Source organism: Delphinus delphis, chromosome 2, assembly GCF_949987515.2.
Source record: "Delphinus delphis chromosome 2, mDelDel1.2, whole genome shotgun sequence".
Lineage (NCBI taxonomy): Eukaryota > Metazoa > Chordata > Mammalia > Artiodactyla > Delphinidae > Delphinus > Delphinus delphis.
This window is the reverse complement of record NC_082684.1, coordinates 133,803,475-133,819,104: the sequence shown is the minus strand read 5'-3', so window position 1 is coordinate 133,819,104 and position 15,630 is coordinate 133,803,475. Positions and strand designations below refer to the sequence as shown.

General features: G+C 46.9%; 1 protein-coding gene across 3 annotated transcripts in view; it reads left to right on the top strand.

The window, feature by feature from the left end:
- Positions 1-15,630, top strand: part of PAQR5 (progestin and adipoQ receptor family member 5) — a 91,677-nt gene that overhangs the window by 29,333 nt on the left and 46,714 nt on the right. For all 3 annotated transcript variants that reach the window (XM_060005698.2, XM_060005696.2, XM_060005697.2), the window contains exon 2: positions 14,861-15,027. In XM_060005698.2, coding sequence (XP_059861681.1) covers positions 14,977-15,027 — 51 coding nt within the window. In that variant the 5' untranslated portion in view covers positions 14,861-14,976. The remainder of the gene's footprint in view (positions 1-14,860; positions 15,028-15,630) is intronic.

The following is a 15,630-nucleotide window of genomic DNA, read 5'->3' as shown; positions in this document are numbered from 1 at the left end:
TGAATCCTTAGCAGGAGTGAGCGGAGGTCTCCAGGGAGCAGGGAAGGAGATGCCCCCAGAGAATTCCCCCCTGCTTCCCCCACCTGTCCCTTCCCCTCCCGCCCAAGCAGCTGCCTCCTGTGGGAAAATGGGTGAGCAAGCAAGTATGGGAAAACAGATCAAAAACACCTCCCTAGTGAAGCTGACCTTCCCCCCACCCCTCGCCCCCAGCCCCGATGGCAACCCTGGGGTCCCTCCTACTGGCACCCGCCCAACTCTGCCCCCAGTTAGGCAGAAGAGGACACACACCTCCCACTCCGCTGACGGAGCCCAAAGCAGTGACTTGCTGTTCTTGTAACATGCCTCTGGGCCTTTGCACGAGCTGTTCCTCCTGCCAGCTGTGCCCACTCCAAACTGACGGATCCTCTCTGACCTCTTACGCCCCAAACAAACGTCACCTCCTCTGTAAAGCTGACCCTAACCTTCTCCTCCCTCAAGCCTGACAGCACCCCACCCTCCCCCAGATGCTTCCACAGAACTGTTTCCATTATCCACGTAGCATCTAACCCACTGGGTCACTGGTTTGTGCGCCGCCCTTGTTGTGTGTGCGCCTCCCACAAGGCGCAGCTTGTGGTTACACCCTGCATCCCAGGTCTCAGTGGAGTTGCAGCACCTAGCAGCCTCATTTCATGGATAAATGGATAGACACATGAATGAATGGAGCTCTTCTTTTGGTTTGTTTTTGGGCTGTGCCACGTGGCTTGCAGGATATTGGTTCCCCGACCAGGGATTGAACCCGGACACAGTGAAGACACCAAATCCTAACCTCTAGACTGCCAGGGAATTCCCAATGGACCACCTCAGAGTAGAACAGTCAACATGCTATTACTGGGTCTCTTCTTTTATATTAAAACAGATCCAGGCCCTGTCTTCAAGGAATCTAAATTGTGGCTGCCTAAACAACCACACCTAAAAGAGTCAGAGGGCTTCCCTGGTGGCGCAGTGGTTGAGAGTCTGCCTGCCGATGCAGGGGACACGGGTTCGTGCCCCGGTCCGGGAAGATCCCACATGCCGCGGAGCGGCTGGGCCCTGTGACCCATGGCCGCTGAGCCTGCGCGTCCGGAGCCTGTGCTCTGCAACGGGAGAGGCCACAGCAGTGAGAGGCCCGCGTACCGCAAAAAAAAAAAAAAAAAAAAAAAAAAAAGGAATCAGAGAACAATATACAACCGGGTTAGTTATAATAATTACCAATTACTGAGGTGTCTGCTGCAGGCCTGGCTCCATGCAAAGAGCCCACACACGTTGCTTCCTTCACTCCTCCCGCAGCTCACGAGTCTGGGAGGGGACCCGCACGCTGAGGTTAGGCAACATGCCCCGGGGCGCCAGCTAGTGGACGGAGACGCTGGGACTGGAGCCCAGGTCTGCCTGAGCCCAGAGTCCGTGATTGCCACTCCCTCACTTCGTCTAGAGGTGCTCAGGGAAAGGAGCGAGGGGGGGGTGGGCGGCGCGCTCTGGGGAAGGCTCCTTCCTGGAGGAGCCCTGCTGTGCGATGCTGGAGGCTCGGGGACGTGCCTGAAGCCTAGACAGTGTGGAAAGACCCCAGGAGTTTCAGGGCCTGGGGTCGGAGCGGCCCCGCCCCAGCCTGTGCTCACTCTAGGGGGCCCACAGAGGTAGCGGTACTAGCAGTGCCCTGCTGGGTCCCGGTGGCCTTCCCCCGCCGGGCCCTGGGGAGAGCCGGGTCTTCGTGAGCGGCACGCTCCCTGCGCCCGTGGGGTGGGGCTGTGTGTGTAGGTGTTCCCACGTCGGAGGCTGCAGAGCCGGCTCCTCTGGGGAGCACACCTCCTGAGGGGGTGCCCTGCCCAGCCCAGTTTCCGGGGTGGGGCGGCGGGGGCAGGAACAGCTTTCTGGAAAGAACACGGCCCTCATTCACTGACTGGTAGACACACCCAGAGGGTCCAGCTGTTTCCCACGGCGTGGAGCCAGTCCTGGCTTGCGGACGGAGGGGGCGGATCCTCTGAGGAGCTGGGGCGCAGCCTTCCAAACATCCATCAAGCTCAGGCCTGCCAGGGGGCTTGTTACAGTATATCACGGGGGGCGGGCTTCCCTGGTGGCGCAGTGGTTGAGAGTCCGCCTGTCGATGCAGGGGACACGGGTTCGTGCCCCGGTCCGGGAAGATCCCACATGCCGCGGAGCAGCTGCGCCCGTGAGCCATGGCCACTGAGCCTGCGCGTCCGGAGCCTGTGCTCCGCAGCGGGAGAGGCCACAACAGTGAGAGGCCCCCGTACCGCAAAAAAAAAAAAAGGGGAGGCTCTTCTGGTCCAGCCGTTCTTCTGTCTAGATACCTGGCAGCCTTGGTCCCCCCTAAACTCCATGGACACGTCACAGTGTGTGTGACTCTAGATGAAAAAAAGCCATAGCTCCCCAAAATCAGTACAGGTGACCTGTGACATTAGAAACTGTTTTGACTGTGACCTTCAAGAAGAAATACCTTTGGGGCTGGGCTGGGCGGTGGAGAGAAGACATGAGGATGTGTTTGTCAAGGGCTACAAATTTTCAGTTATGCAAGATGAATAAATTCTGGATATCTACTGTGCAATACTGAGACTGTAGTTAACAATAGAGTATTGTACACTTGAAATTTGCTAAGAGGGGAGATCTCTTAAGTGTTTACATCATAAAAAAATATATGGTAACTGTGAGGTGATGGATATGTTAATTAGCTTTATTGTGGTTATTTCATGATGAATAGATAGAATCAAGTTCTACACCTTAAATATATATAATTTTTAATTGTTAATTATACCTCAATAAAGCTGGAAAAAATAATTAGAAAAAAAAGAAATACCTTTTATGTTACAACCCAGTACACACATATGGTCATATGTAATACCACAAATATACGTAACATACATAACAGAAATATCACAAAATGATACTTACCTGTACTTATGCAATACGCTGATATTTTCTGTTCTTTTATTTTGCAAACTATTCTTTTTTTTTTTGCGGTACGCGGGCCTCTCACTGTTGTGGCCTCTCCCGTTGTAGAGCACAGGCTCCGGACGTGCAGGCTCAGCGGCCCTGTGGCTCACGGGCCCAGCCGCTCTGCGGCATGTGGGATCTTCCCAGACCGGGGCACGAACCCGCGTCCCCTGCATCGGCAGGCAGACTCTCAACCCCTGCGCCACCGGGGAAGCCCCAAACTATTCTATTTTAAAATGCTAGTCATGATCCACGAAATTGATTTTATGATCTACTGACAGGTTGTGACCTTCAGTTTGGAAAACACTGCATTAACAGACCCGGTAATCGTGGTTTTAATTACCAGCAAGCTCTCTGGAAGTTGTGTGTATTTTGCTGAGGTGGGCATGTGACCCTGGCTGTGGGCAGGCTGGAGTTCAGGTACAAGTCATCCAGCTAAGGAGAGACGCGCTCATTCTCCTGGGATTTGGTTCTTCTCTCCCTGTGGTGGGTTTTGGAACTGGCACTGGGACTGCTGGTCTTTCAAATCCTGTTGTCCATCTATGTATATGTTCCCACTGTTCATTACAGACCTCGTTTCATCCTGACCTCGCCAAGCCGACGTTGAGTGACCTCAGACAAGTCATTTCCTATCTGGGGTCTTTATCAATAGAATAGGATTAAGGGTGGTTGTACTAGTCTGTGCTTCTCAAAGAAGGAGGGATTTTGCAGCAGTAAGTTGTATATAATTCCTCTGTATGTATATGTGTGTGTATGCGTGCTATGGTCTGAATATTTACATCCCCCCAGAATTCATATGTTAGAATCCTAACGCTAGTGTGTTGGTATTAGGAGGTGGGGCATTTGGGAGGTAATTAGGCAGAGCCGTCATGAATGGGTTTAGTGCCCTTATAAAAGAGGCCCAAGAGAGCCCCCTTGCCCCTTCTGCCATGTGAGGACACAGCATGAAGTTGGCAGTCTGCAACCTGGAAGAGGGCCTTCACCAGAGCCCAGCCATCCTGGTACACTGGTCTTGAACTTCCAGCCTCTAGAACTGTGAGGAATAAATATTCGTTGTTTATAAGCTACCCAGGTAATGGTATTTTGTTATAGCAACGTGTAGGGACGAAGACAATATGTACATTTATGATTTATACTTTTTCTGGAAGATTTGGAGAAAATAAAATTTTATATTAATACAAACATAGCTAGGTTATGGAGCAGACTATAAAACTCACAATGCTTTTTTAAAAATATACTTCTTTTTATTGCAGTAAAATATACACAAGATAAACTTTAACATTTTAACTTTTTTTTGTTGTTTTTTCTTTGCGGTGCGCGGGCCTCTCACTGTTGTGGCCTCTCCCGCTGCGGAGCACAGGCTCCGGACGCGCAGGCTCAGCGGCCATGGCTCACGGGCCCAGCCGCTCCGCGGCATGTGGGATCTTCCCGGACCTGGGCACGAACCCGCGTCCCCTGCATGAGCAGGCGGACTCTCAACCACTGCGCCACCAGGGAAGCCCTTAACTATTTTTAAGTGTACAATTCAGTGACACAAAGTACATTCACAGTGTTGTGCAACCATCACCACTATCCATTTCCAGAACTTTTTCATCATCCCAAACAGAAACTCTTGTACCCATTAAACAATTACTCCCCATTCCTTCCTCCCCCTAGCCTCTGGCAACCACCATTCTACTTTCCCTCTCTATGGATTTGACTTTGTACCGGATATAAGTGAAATCATACAATATTTGTCCTTTGGCGTCTGGCTTATTTTACTTAGCATGGTTTCAAGGTTCATCCGTGTTGTAGCATGTGTCAGAATTTCACTCCATTCTGAGGCTGAATAATATCCCATTGTATGTATATACCACATCTTGCTTATCCATTCATCTGTTGATGGACACTTAGATCGTCTTTACCTTTTGACTATTGTAACTAATGCTGCTGTGAACATGGTTGTACAAACATCTGTTTGGTCCCTGCTTTCTATTCTTTTGCATATATACTGAGGAGTGGAATTGCTGGATCATATGGTAATTCTATGTTTAACCCGTTGAAGAACTACCATACTGTTTTCCACAGGAGTTACACCGTTTGATAATGCCATCAGCAATGCACTGTGGTTCCAATTTCTCCATATCCTCATACGCACTTGTTCTTTTCTTTCTTTCTTTCTTTTTTGTAATAGCCAACCTAATGGGTGTGAAGTGGTATCTCATTGTGGTTTTGATTTGCATTTTCCTAATGACTAGTGGTGCTGAGCACCTTTTTGTGTACTTATTGGCCATTTGTATATTTTCTTTGGAGAAAGGTCTATTCAAGTCATTTTGAACTGGGTTGTTTGATTTTTGTTGTTGTTGAGCTGTAGGAGCTCTTTATATATTCTGGATATTAATCTCTTATCAGATATGTGGTTTGCAAATATTTTCTCCCACTCTGTGGGCTGTCTTATTACTTTTTTTTATCTGTCAATATATTTTTTCTTTTTTTTAATTAGTTATCCATTTTGTACATATTAGTGTATACGTGTCAATCCCAATCTCCCAATTCATCCCACCGCCACCACCCCAACACTGCTTTGCCCCCTTGGTGTCCATACGTTTGTTCTCTACATCTGTGTCTCTATTTCTGCCTTGCAAACCGGTTCATCTGTACCATTTTTCTAGATTCCACATTTATGTGTTAATAGATGATATTTGTTTTTCTCTCTCTTTTTTCTTTAATAGATGTTTATTGGAGTATAATTGCTTCACAATACTGTGTTAGTTTCTGTTGCACAACAAAGTGAATCAGCCATATGCATACACATGTCCCCATATCCCCTCCCTCTTGCATGTCCCTCCCATTCTCCCTATCCCACCCCTCTAGGTCATCTCAAAGCACCGAGCTGGTCTCCCTGTGCTATGCGGCTGCTTCCCACCAGCCAACTATTTTACATTCGGTAGTGTATATATGTCGATGCTACTCTCACTTCGCCCCAGCTTCGCCCTCCCACCCCATGTCCTCAAGTCCATTCTCTGTGTCTACATCTTTATTCCTGCCCTGCAACTAGGTTCATGGGTACCATTTTTTTTTAGATTCCATATGTATGTGTTAGCGTACGGTATTTGTTTTTCTCTTTCTGACCTACTTCACTCTGTATGACAGTCTCTAGGTCCAACCACGTCTGTGCAAATGACCCAGTTTCGTTCCTTTTCATGGCTGAGCAATATTCCATTGCATTTATGTACCACATCTTCTTTATCCATTCGTCTGTCGATGGGCTCTTATCGGTTTCTTGGTAGTGTCCTTTGATACTCAAAAGATCTTAATTTTCACGTCTGAAGGTGGCGTGGGGGCTGCTTCTAGGCTCTGCCTCCCACCCTCTTCCCCAAGGGCACGTTAGTCCTCTGTGGTATTGAGGACCTTTGGTGGTCCTCTGGTACAGGGATGGGATGGGAACTCTGCCCGGTCACCTCCTGGGCTCAGAGCTGTTTTCTGTCTACCATGAAGGACATCTCGACAGGCCTGGAGGAGGCAGAGGGTCTGAAGTGTGACTCAGACCCCGAGCCTCACCAGCAGCTGCCCCTTAGCTAGCAGCCTCCCGCCACATCCAGGAAGCTGGGGCCTTATCAGGACCAGTCAGCGTTCAGACAGCTCTGGGGCCCACCCAGCCTAGGACGGACTGATGAGTAGGGGCAAAAGGTGACTCTGGTCCTCTCGCCACTTACTCCCCACTGGTTTCTCACGGAACCTGAACTCCTGCTGGTAACCTCACTTCTTTGGGTCAAATGTATGACCTCTTGTCTGAAATGCCCTCGGTGACATCCACGCATCTGTTGGTAATTTGAACAAGAGCTTCCTGATCTCATGCTTGTAGTTTTCTAAAAGCAAGCAATGGAGAGATTCCCTTCCAAACAGCATTCTTTGCCTTTGCTGTGTAGGCCCAGCAAGGAATTTTATGTTTTCCAACATAACATTTTTCAGAAAAGAGGGAGCTGGGTCCATCCAGAGTTCTTCCTGTTTAGGGTCGCTCTGTTCCTGTATGTTGAACAATGGGCTGTATGGGCTGCTTGAAGGAAGTCACGGTCACCTGAAACTCTCGCCATCAGTGCTTGTTTGGGATCCTTTCAGAAGACACCTGACATACACAATCAATTTAAAAAGAGAGAAGGACAAAAAATGTAATACAGATTGAGATGTATTCCCAGGAATCTGGTCTTCCATTTGCAAGTACTGGTTTTGTTGTGAAGGAGCTTTTAATGATCTCTGTAAAAACCAGAGTAGTGGGTCTGGAGAGAGTAGCTATGCAGACTGACCCGAGCCAATCACTCGTTTACCCTCCCTGTATTTCATCCATTACTACGTGCACATTTTTTTTTTAAACATTAAAACAGCTCTGAAATCAGGATTCATTTCCAATCAGTGCTGTCTCACGATTATAATTGGCGACAATTTTTTTTCGGTCTTAGTGGTACACAAAGTGGTGGTGTGACTTCCAGCCGAGCACATGTGAAGTTCCTGGAAATACCGTCTCAGGCACTATCAGTACTTCGAGGTCCATGAGGGCTAGAGGACCCCCAACCTGACCGGCAGGTGGCGCAGCACAGTGGGAGTCTCAGGCTGAGTCCCACCCCCTGCCCCTCCCCCCAAACAAATATTTTCCCCCAAGCGGGCACAAAAACATTAAGATGACCTGTTTTGTTGGCAGAAGTCCTTGCAACCTACCCTCTTAGGGGCTCTTAAGCACCTTTCTTGAAAGTTCGTGTGAGCTGATGTGACAGCTGTCTGGTGGCATGCGTCAGCTGAACTTCTTATGGGTTCAAGCCCAGAATCCTCCTGGTAAGGCTCATCTGGGCTCATTCAGAGGGGGAGCCGCTTTGGGGCATCCTCTGCTCATGCAGGAGGGAGGGTGCCTGAGCAACACTTCTCATCAGTGTACATTTCTCTAATTCCACTCATTTCTCCAATGAGACAGCATCCATCTGGCTAATTAGTAAACCCTCTGGTGTTGATCCAAAATAACTCCAACTGAACCAAAGTTGTGGCCTCTGGAATGTGAACTTAAGGTTTGTGTTTCAAATGCTAATGAACCACCACCCCAGGGGTTTGGGTTAAAACTAACATTTTCACATCACACTGTGTGAAGTGCTTGAAAGCAAATTGCCTACAGTGTCATAATAGCGAATGAATACTTGGGGTACATTTTTAGCAATAGCATTAAACACAGCTTCAAAAAGTGTAGCTTTCGAATAACTTAGATGGAAATGAGATTTTTTTTTTTTTTTTTTTTGCGGTACTCGGGCCTCTCACTGTTGTGGCCTCTCCCGTTGCGGGGCAACAGGCTCCGGACGCGCAGGCTCAGCGGCCATAGCTCACGAGCGCAGCTGCTCCGCGGCATGTGGGATCTTCCTGGACCGGGGCACGAACCCGTGTCCCCTGCATCGGCAGGCGGACTCTCAACCACTGCGCCACCAGGGAAGCCTGAGAATATTTTACTTAAACTGTGTTAGGTGACTCCAAAAAGTGGCTGTGTTATGAAGATACTGTTGTCAAAGATGCATGCAAAGATTGTGAACACACATTTCTATGAACTAGGAGTGGAAAAACAATATTTTAAAATTAATACTGGGATTTCCCTGGTGGTGCGGTGGTTAAGAATCTGCCTGCCAATGCGGGGGACACGGGTTCGAGCCCTGCTCCAGGAAGATCCCACGTGCCGCAGAGCAACTAAGCCCACGCGCCACAACTACTAAGCCTGTGCTCTAGAGCCCACGAGCCACAACTAGTGAGCCCACGAGCCACAACTACTGAACCTGCGAGCCACAACTACTGAAGCCCGGGCGCCTAGAGCCCGAGCTCCGCAACAAGAGAAGCCACTGCAATGAGAAGCCGTCATACCACAATGAAGAGTAACCCCCGCTCACCGCAACTAGGAAAAGCCCGCGCACAGCAACGAAGACCCAACGCAGCCAAAATAAATAAATTTATTAAAATAAATAAAATTAAATTAATACTATGTTGGATATGGTAAGGGATTCTAAATAGGTACGTCTAACTAAATTAATAAATTAATGTGATAAAGAGAGTGTGTACCATTAGCATCCCTAGAAGTTGTATATTTTTTTGGACCCTCTCATTGGGGAAACAGCCCATCAGTTTATATTCAGCCACCTAATATGTAAACATATTCATTCGGGAGGTGATAAGTTTTGCTGGCCATGTCCTTTAAGGCCTGGGATACACAGTGTGTAGGCTAAAGTTTACTGGGGGAGGATCCAGGAATATGGATAGAGCACTAGCCTGAAACAGATAAGAAGTCAGGTGCAAATTTCACCTCTTGTTAATTTCCCTTGGTTAAATCTGCCAGGACTAGCCTGAAACCTTCTGGTGGTGGTTTTGTTGTTGTGATTTGTCCTTTTTTTTTTTTTTTTAGGGCTAAATCAGGAGAACTTGGCAGGTCCCTGAAAGTGTATAACAGCCCATTTTCCTTTTTTTTTTTTTAAAAAAGCTGCTTTAAAACATATTTGAAAGCTGTGGATCCTCTTTTAAATGAAATCCTATATGGAACACCAATATACTGTTGAAATATCAGCAAAGCTTCACATTGTGCATTTTTTAAAATATTTATTTATGTATTTGGCTGTGTTGGGTCTTAGTTGCGGCATGTGGGATCTTTTCATTGCAGCATGCGAACTCTTAGTTGTGGCATGTGGGACCTTGTTCCCTGACCAGGGATCGAACCCGGGGCCCCTGCATTGGGAGCACGGAGTCTTAGCCACTGGACCACCAGGGAAGTCCCTCACATTGTGTTTTGATTTCAGAATTCTCTGAAGCCTTTTGTTTTATTCAGTCTTATTTCTAAGACCTCTGTGAAAAGAGACAACAAACCAAGCTGCAGTTTGAAATACTGGAAATTACACTCTGGTTTTTACAATGTTGGTGAAATTCAGAACTAGCTTGTGATGGCTAAAAAGACCAGTGAGTTCATTTTATGTGCAGTTAATCTGAAATGATTAACAATGGGCACAACATAGAAATCATCAGCTGTGCTTTAGTCACTGCCCATGATTATCCATGGATGTTTCACAGTATTGACAAACATAAAAGTTTACATTTTACATGCAAAATAACAATGTATTAATGGGAGAGTCCTTACTTCTTTGAATGGTGGAAAAACACCACACAAGAAATCTCCACCTGTTGAAACAGCAACGTCAAGTTTGGTCTTACCTGTGAGTTTTGTCTCAACCTGATTAATTGGTAAAGAGGGTCATTGTTCAGCATCTAGTTTATAAACATCATAGTGAACACTGTATTTTTCATCTTTTCTCAGTAGCAAAGAAAAATTAAGTCCTAGTGCTTTGTGCTAAGACTTAATTCCCCTTAATCAAAGTGACTTCTCTTAAAAGGAAACTTATGCCTCTTATATTTTCTTTCTCAAAGAGAGGACTTGTGTTATTATATTTTTACTATAATTAAGAAAAATTTCAACCAAGACATCTTCTGGTTGAAATAGGGGTAGAAGTAACCTTTCTGTTTCTCCTAGTGACTGGTACAACGTCCACCCCCACAAAAGTGGTCCCTGGAATGTAACTTAGGGTCCCACAGAATGCAGTCTCGAAGTCTCCAATCTCTCTACGTAGCCTGTAGTCCTCAGATCAAATAACACAACTCCAGAAGCATCCCCATCCCCACCCCAACCTCCCTCGCAGACATCCACGCAAACCGGAAATCAAATGATAGCATCTTTGGCAAGCCCCCTAACTTTCCAACGCCTCGGTTTCCCTGCCTGCAAAATATAAAATCAGTTTCATATCTGAAAATGATTAACAATAGCAAGCGTTTGTTGGATCTTTGCTTCATGGCAGGCCCTTCACGTAGGTTCTCTCTTTTAATCATAACCACCACCCTATGCAGGAAGTAACTGCTGTTATTTCCATTTCACAGATGGGGAAACTAAGGCACAAGGAGTTAAGTTCCTTGCCTGGAATTGCACAGGAAATGGCAAACCAGTCTTTAAACCCATGTGGCTTGAATCCAGCCCCGAGGCCCTTAACTGCTCTGCCTTAATTCCTGAGACGGAGTGGTGAAGGTGAAGGAGACCAGGTGGGCAGGCAAGGTGACCAGCACAGGCTTGGCACAGAGTGGGTGAGGGTTCCTGTCCTTCGAGGGTGACTTGTCTTGGTTAGTTGGGTGCATATCTGTCTCATCTTTTCCTTTATACACTTCTTGGGGACAAGGACTGTCTTTTCATCTTTTTAAAAATGTTTTCCTGTGCAACATAGGAATACAATGGTATGGAGGACACCTATTTTCCTCCATTCTGTGTGTCACTAACCTATGCGATTTTTATTTCAGTTAAATTCTCCTTTTCCCTCCAGCTGCTGCAGCTCAGAGGGTGTAATCAGCTCTACATTGAGCCCTTAACCTTATTCGTCACATGATAAAAATGCCGGACACACTGGTTGAATGAAGTGTGTGAATTGTATGCTGCTAAGTATTACCCTCCTTTTGTATGTTTTGTCGGGTCATCCTTCCTGGATGGTGTGTGCTGTGAGAGTAGGGACCATTTCTTTCCTTTTTCTTGCCCATGACATTGAAATCCAGGGAGAACCAGGGGACCAAGGTGGGCAAGTCCGTGGAAACCCAACCTTGGTCCCACTATTGCTAGAGGTTTTTCTGATGTGCCTGAGTCTCCCCTGGTACCAGACCGTTGCCTCTCATCCTGCCACCAGGTGAATTAGTGGTACATCTGGGAGTGAAAGTGTTCTTGGTGATTTAGATCAGAAAACCAGGAGGACCAAGGCGTGCCAGGCCCACTTACATCAGTGTTGTTCATTTGTTTGCAAAGTATCAACTTTTATTTTTTAACCTGGGTAAAATGTACATGTGCTTTAAAAAATTATTTTCTATATTATTTTGCATTCAGAAATTTTTTTTACATCTTTATTGGAGTATAATTGCTTTACAATGGTGTGTTAGTTTCTGCTTTATAACAAAGTGAATCAGTTATACATATACTTGTGTTCCCATATCTCTTCCCTCTTGGGTCTCCCTCCCTCCCACCCTCCCTATCCCACCCCTCTACGTGGTCACAAAGCACCAAGCCGATCTCCCTGTGCTATGCGGCTGCTTCCCACTAGCTATCTACCTTACGTTTGGTAGTGTATATACGTCCATGCCGCTCTCTCACTTTGTCACAGCTTACCCTTCCCCCTCCCCATATCTTCAAGTCCATTCTCTAGTAGGTGTGTGTCTTTATTCCTGCCTTACCCCTAGGTTCTTCATGACATTTTTTTTTCTTAAATTCCATATATATGTGTTAGCATATGGTATTTGTCTTTCTCTTTCTGACTTACTTCACTCTGTATGACAGACTCTAGGTCCATCCACCTCATTACGAATAGCTCAATTTCGTTTCTTTTTATGGCTGAGTAATATTCCATTGTATATATGTGCCACATCTTCTTTATCCATTCATCCGATGATGGACACTTAGGTTGTTTCCATCTCCGGGCTATTGTAAATAGAGCTGCAATGAACACATTCAAAAATATTTTTAAACTTTTTTTATTGTGGTAAAATATACACAACATAAAATTTATCATTTTACGTTTACAGTAGTGAGCAACCATCACCACTACCCATTTCCAGAACTTTTTATCCTCCCAAACAGAAACTCTGTACCCCTTAAACAACAGCCCCCGTTCCTCCCTCCCTCGCCAGCCTCTATTCTGTCTCTTTGAACTTGCCTATTCCAGGCCCCTCACATAACTGGAATCACACGATATTTGGCCTTTCGTGCCTGCCTTATTTCACCTGGCGTAATGTTTTCAAGTTTTCATCCATGTTGTAGCGTGCATCAGAACTTCATTCCTTTTGAAGACTGAGTAATATTCCATTGTATGTGTAGATTGCATTTTGCTTATTTGCTAGTTTCTCTGTTCACCTGCTGGTGGACACTTGGGTTGTTTCTGAAGCACTCCTTCTTGAATGGTAACCCAGCCGCACCTCGGATTGGGACCTGAACCCACGAGCTCTGACTTAGGAGGGGTCTCGAACCCACTGGCTTTTAATTGAAGTGGCTCACCTGGTGTCAGGACTTACTGAAGCTCAGGTTCTTTTGTCTCATTGCACAAAGAATTCAGCGTGAGGCAAAGCAATGGGCACAGGGTGAGTTTATTAGCATAAGATGCTTGTGAGAGAGACAAGCGGGCGGGCAACGGAGCACAGCCGCGAGAAGAAAGAGGGATACATTTTTATAATCAAAGCAAAAGTAGGGAGGGGAGACGTCAAGGCTTACATTCTTGGGCAGACGTCAAGGCTTACATCATTAGTTCCTCCTTTGACCCTACATGGTTTAACCGGGACTGTCATGGCACTATTTAAATCATACGTATGTTAGCAAAAGAGTGGTAACGTATACTAAATATAGTAATTCATCTCAGTTTCTTTCCCCTTTCACCTATATTCCTGTCTTGGTTACATGCAGAGATGCTACTCTTTAAGGATCATTAACTCCCTGACTTCATGTAACAAGATTCAGACCCCGTATCTATTGTCTTGTGTTGTAACTATCAGGGTTTGTGGCTTGAGTGTGTCTGGCGCTCAGATGCACCTGGTCTTCCTTCAAGGTAGTGCTGACTGTTGCTAGGTTACTGGATTCTTTTCTTGAGTGGTCATTAGTTTATAACAGTCTCCCAAACTCCCTTCCTCCCTGTCTTTAATCCCCTAGTGGGATTTCTAAACTATTTAATTATCCTTCTCTATCCCTCTCATTTCCACCTTTTGACTATTATGAATAATTGCTTACACCATAAAGATGCATATTTACGATGAAACATATTATATTTTGCTACATAGTTCCAGATAGTAATGCATAGGACCTAAAGAACTATAATAAAAAGCAAAAGTATAAACAAACCACAAAAACAAAAAAAATCACTTTAAGTTCCAAGGATGCATCATTAAATAAGCATTTGCTGAAGGACTGGGATGAGCCAGGCACACACCCTGCGTTTCCAACCATCTCAGGAGGGTCTTCCCCAGTTGGGGCGGATGGGGGTGCAGGGGAGACAAGGCCTAGGCGGGTAGCTTTGCCTGCAGGCAGATGTGGATGGTGCTGCAGGAGAGGTACAGGCAAGGTCTTGGGGCCTTCGGAGGCAGGGACAGAACCCGTCCGTGGGGCTCTGAGGAGGTGGCAGATCTGGGGAGTAGGTGAGGCACGGACTATGGTAAACTCCTAGCTCTGCTCTTTCTTTGCGGAACCCAGCTAGTATTTTTCAGTGTCTTGGGCCTGCCCTGAGGGCTTTGGGTTCCTCTAGTTTACATTACTCACAGCTTATTAAACAGTCTGAATCCTGCATTTAAGCAGCCCTGTTGCTCTGATTCAGCGTGCCTGGGATTTACCTGTTGCTCTGATTCAGAGTGCCTGGGATTTACCTGGTCTGGTCCTTTGGCGTGTCTTAGGGCAGCCACGCTCCAGTCAGCCTTGTGGAAGTGCTGCATCTCTTTGGGTGATCTGGAGCACAGCGCCTGATGGACTCGGACCCGGGATCACACTGTCTGTCCAGGTGTAGCACCTGATGCAGGGAGAGGGAGCAGCCCCAGCTCTCCCGGAGCTGTGTGACCTTGGGGAAGTTACTCCACCCCTCTGATCCTCTTGCGCAACATGAGGGCACTGGGTGACCTCTATGGCCCTTTCCAGCTGCTGTAATTTTATGATTGCCCTATTACGATTTAAGTACCTCCCTCTATCACTCTCGGAGTGAATGACTCAGCCGTCTGAGAGTTTCACTATTGTTTTTAAGGAAGCCTGGTTATTTTGCCATCACAAGCAAGGGTATGTCCCTTAGGGAAACAATCTGACAGTCTTGATCCAGCTGGAGTTAGGCTGACACTCACTGGAGTTCTTCACGCTGTATTCTTTCAGTGAAGCAGCTCGGACACCGGCTGGCCAGAGGCATCCGGAGCCATGTCAGAACTTTGAGCGAGGCCTGGTGACAGGGACCGGCCGTCACCCACCAGTCTTCCCAGCTAGGCTTCAAGATGCTAAGCCTGAAGCTCCCCAGGCTGTTCAGCATAGAACAGGTGCCCCAGGTACGTGCTGTTGTTCCGGTGGTTGAGTTCCAGGCTGGGACTAGGGCTTGGCCTCTGCAACATGGCGACTGCTATGTCTTCAACCAGTCTGCTCTGTGTACACCCACTCTCTTCAAGGAGCCCCTCCCAGACTCCCTTTGGGGGATTCGACCTCCTGTTTCCCTCACCTACACCAAACCTGGAAACGGAAGTGATCCTAAAACCGTTTAAGTTGTAGCCCTTCCCTGTGACATCTGTATTTTTTCCCGAAGCAGAGTCATTATTGAGACTACTGATTCAAGCTACAGAGGTGAAGCTAGCAGCCCTTGTCTGAGTACCAATTTTTTAAGGACGCTCCTGGGGGTGCTTGAAAGCAGGCCAGGGGCAGAGTCACCTCAGAGTGTGGCTTTGTGGTTGTTCTCATCCTTTGCAGGAGGCCCAGGCCAGGTGTGCGTTGAGGCGATGAAGAGAGTTATTGATCCGCCTGTGCCTGGGTGCTCAAGGGCAGCTACCCCAAAACACCGGGGATACATTGATAATCTGCGTTTTTCATAAGCATTAGGCGAGGTCATGCTGCTTGTGAGCTGCGCCAGTGGTGCACGTCCTCCTTCCCTTGCAAAGTAA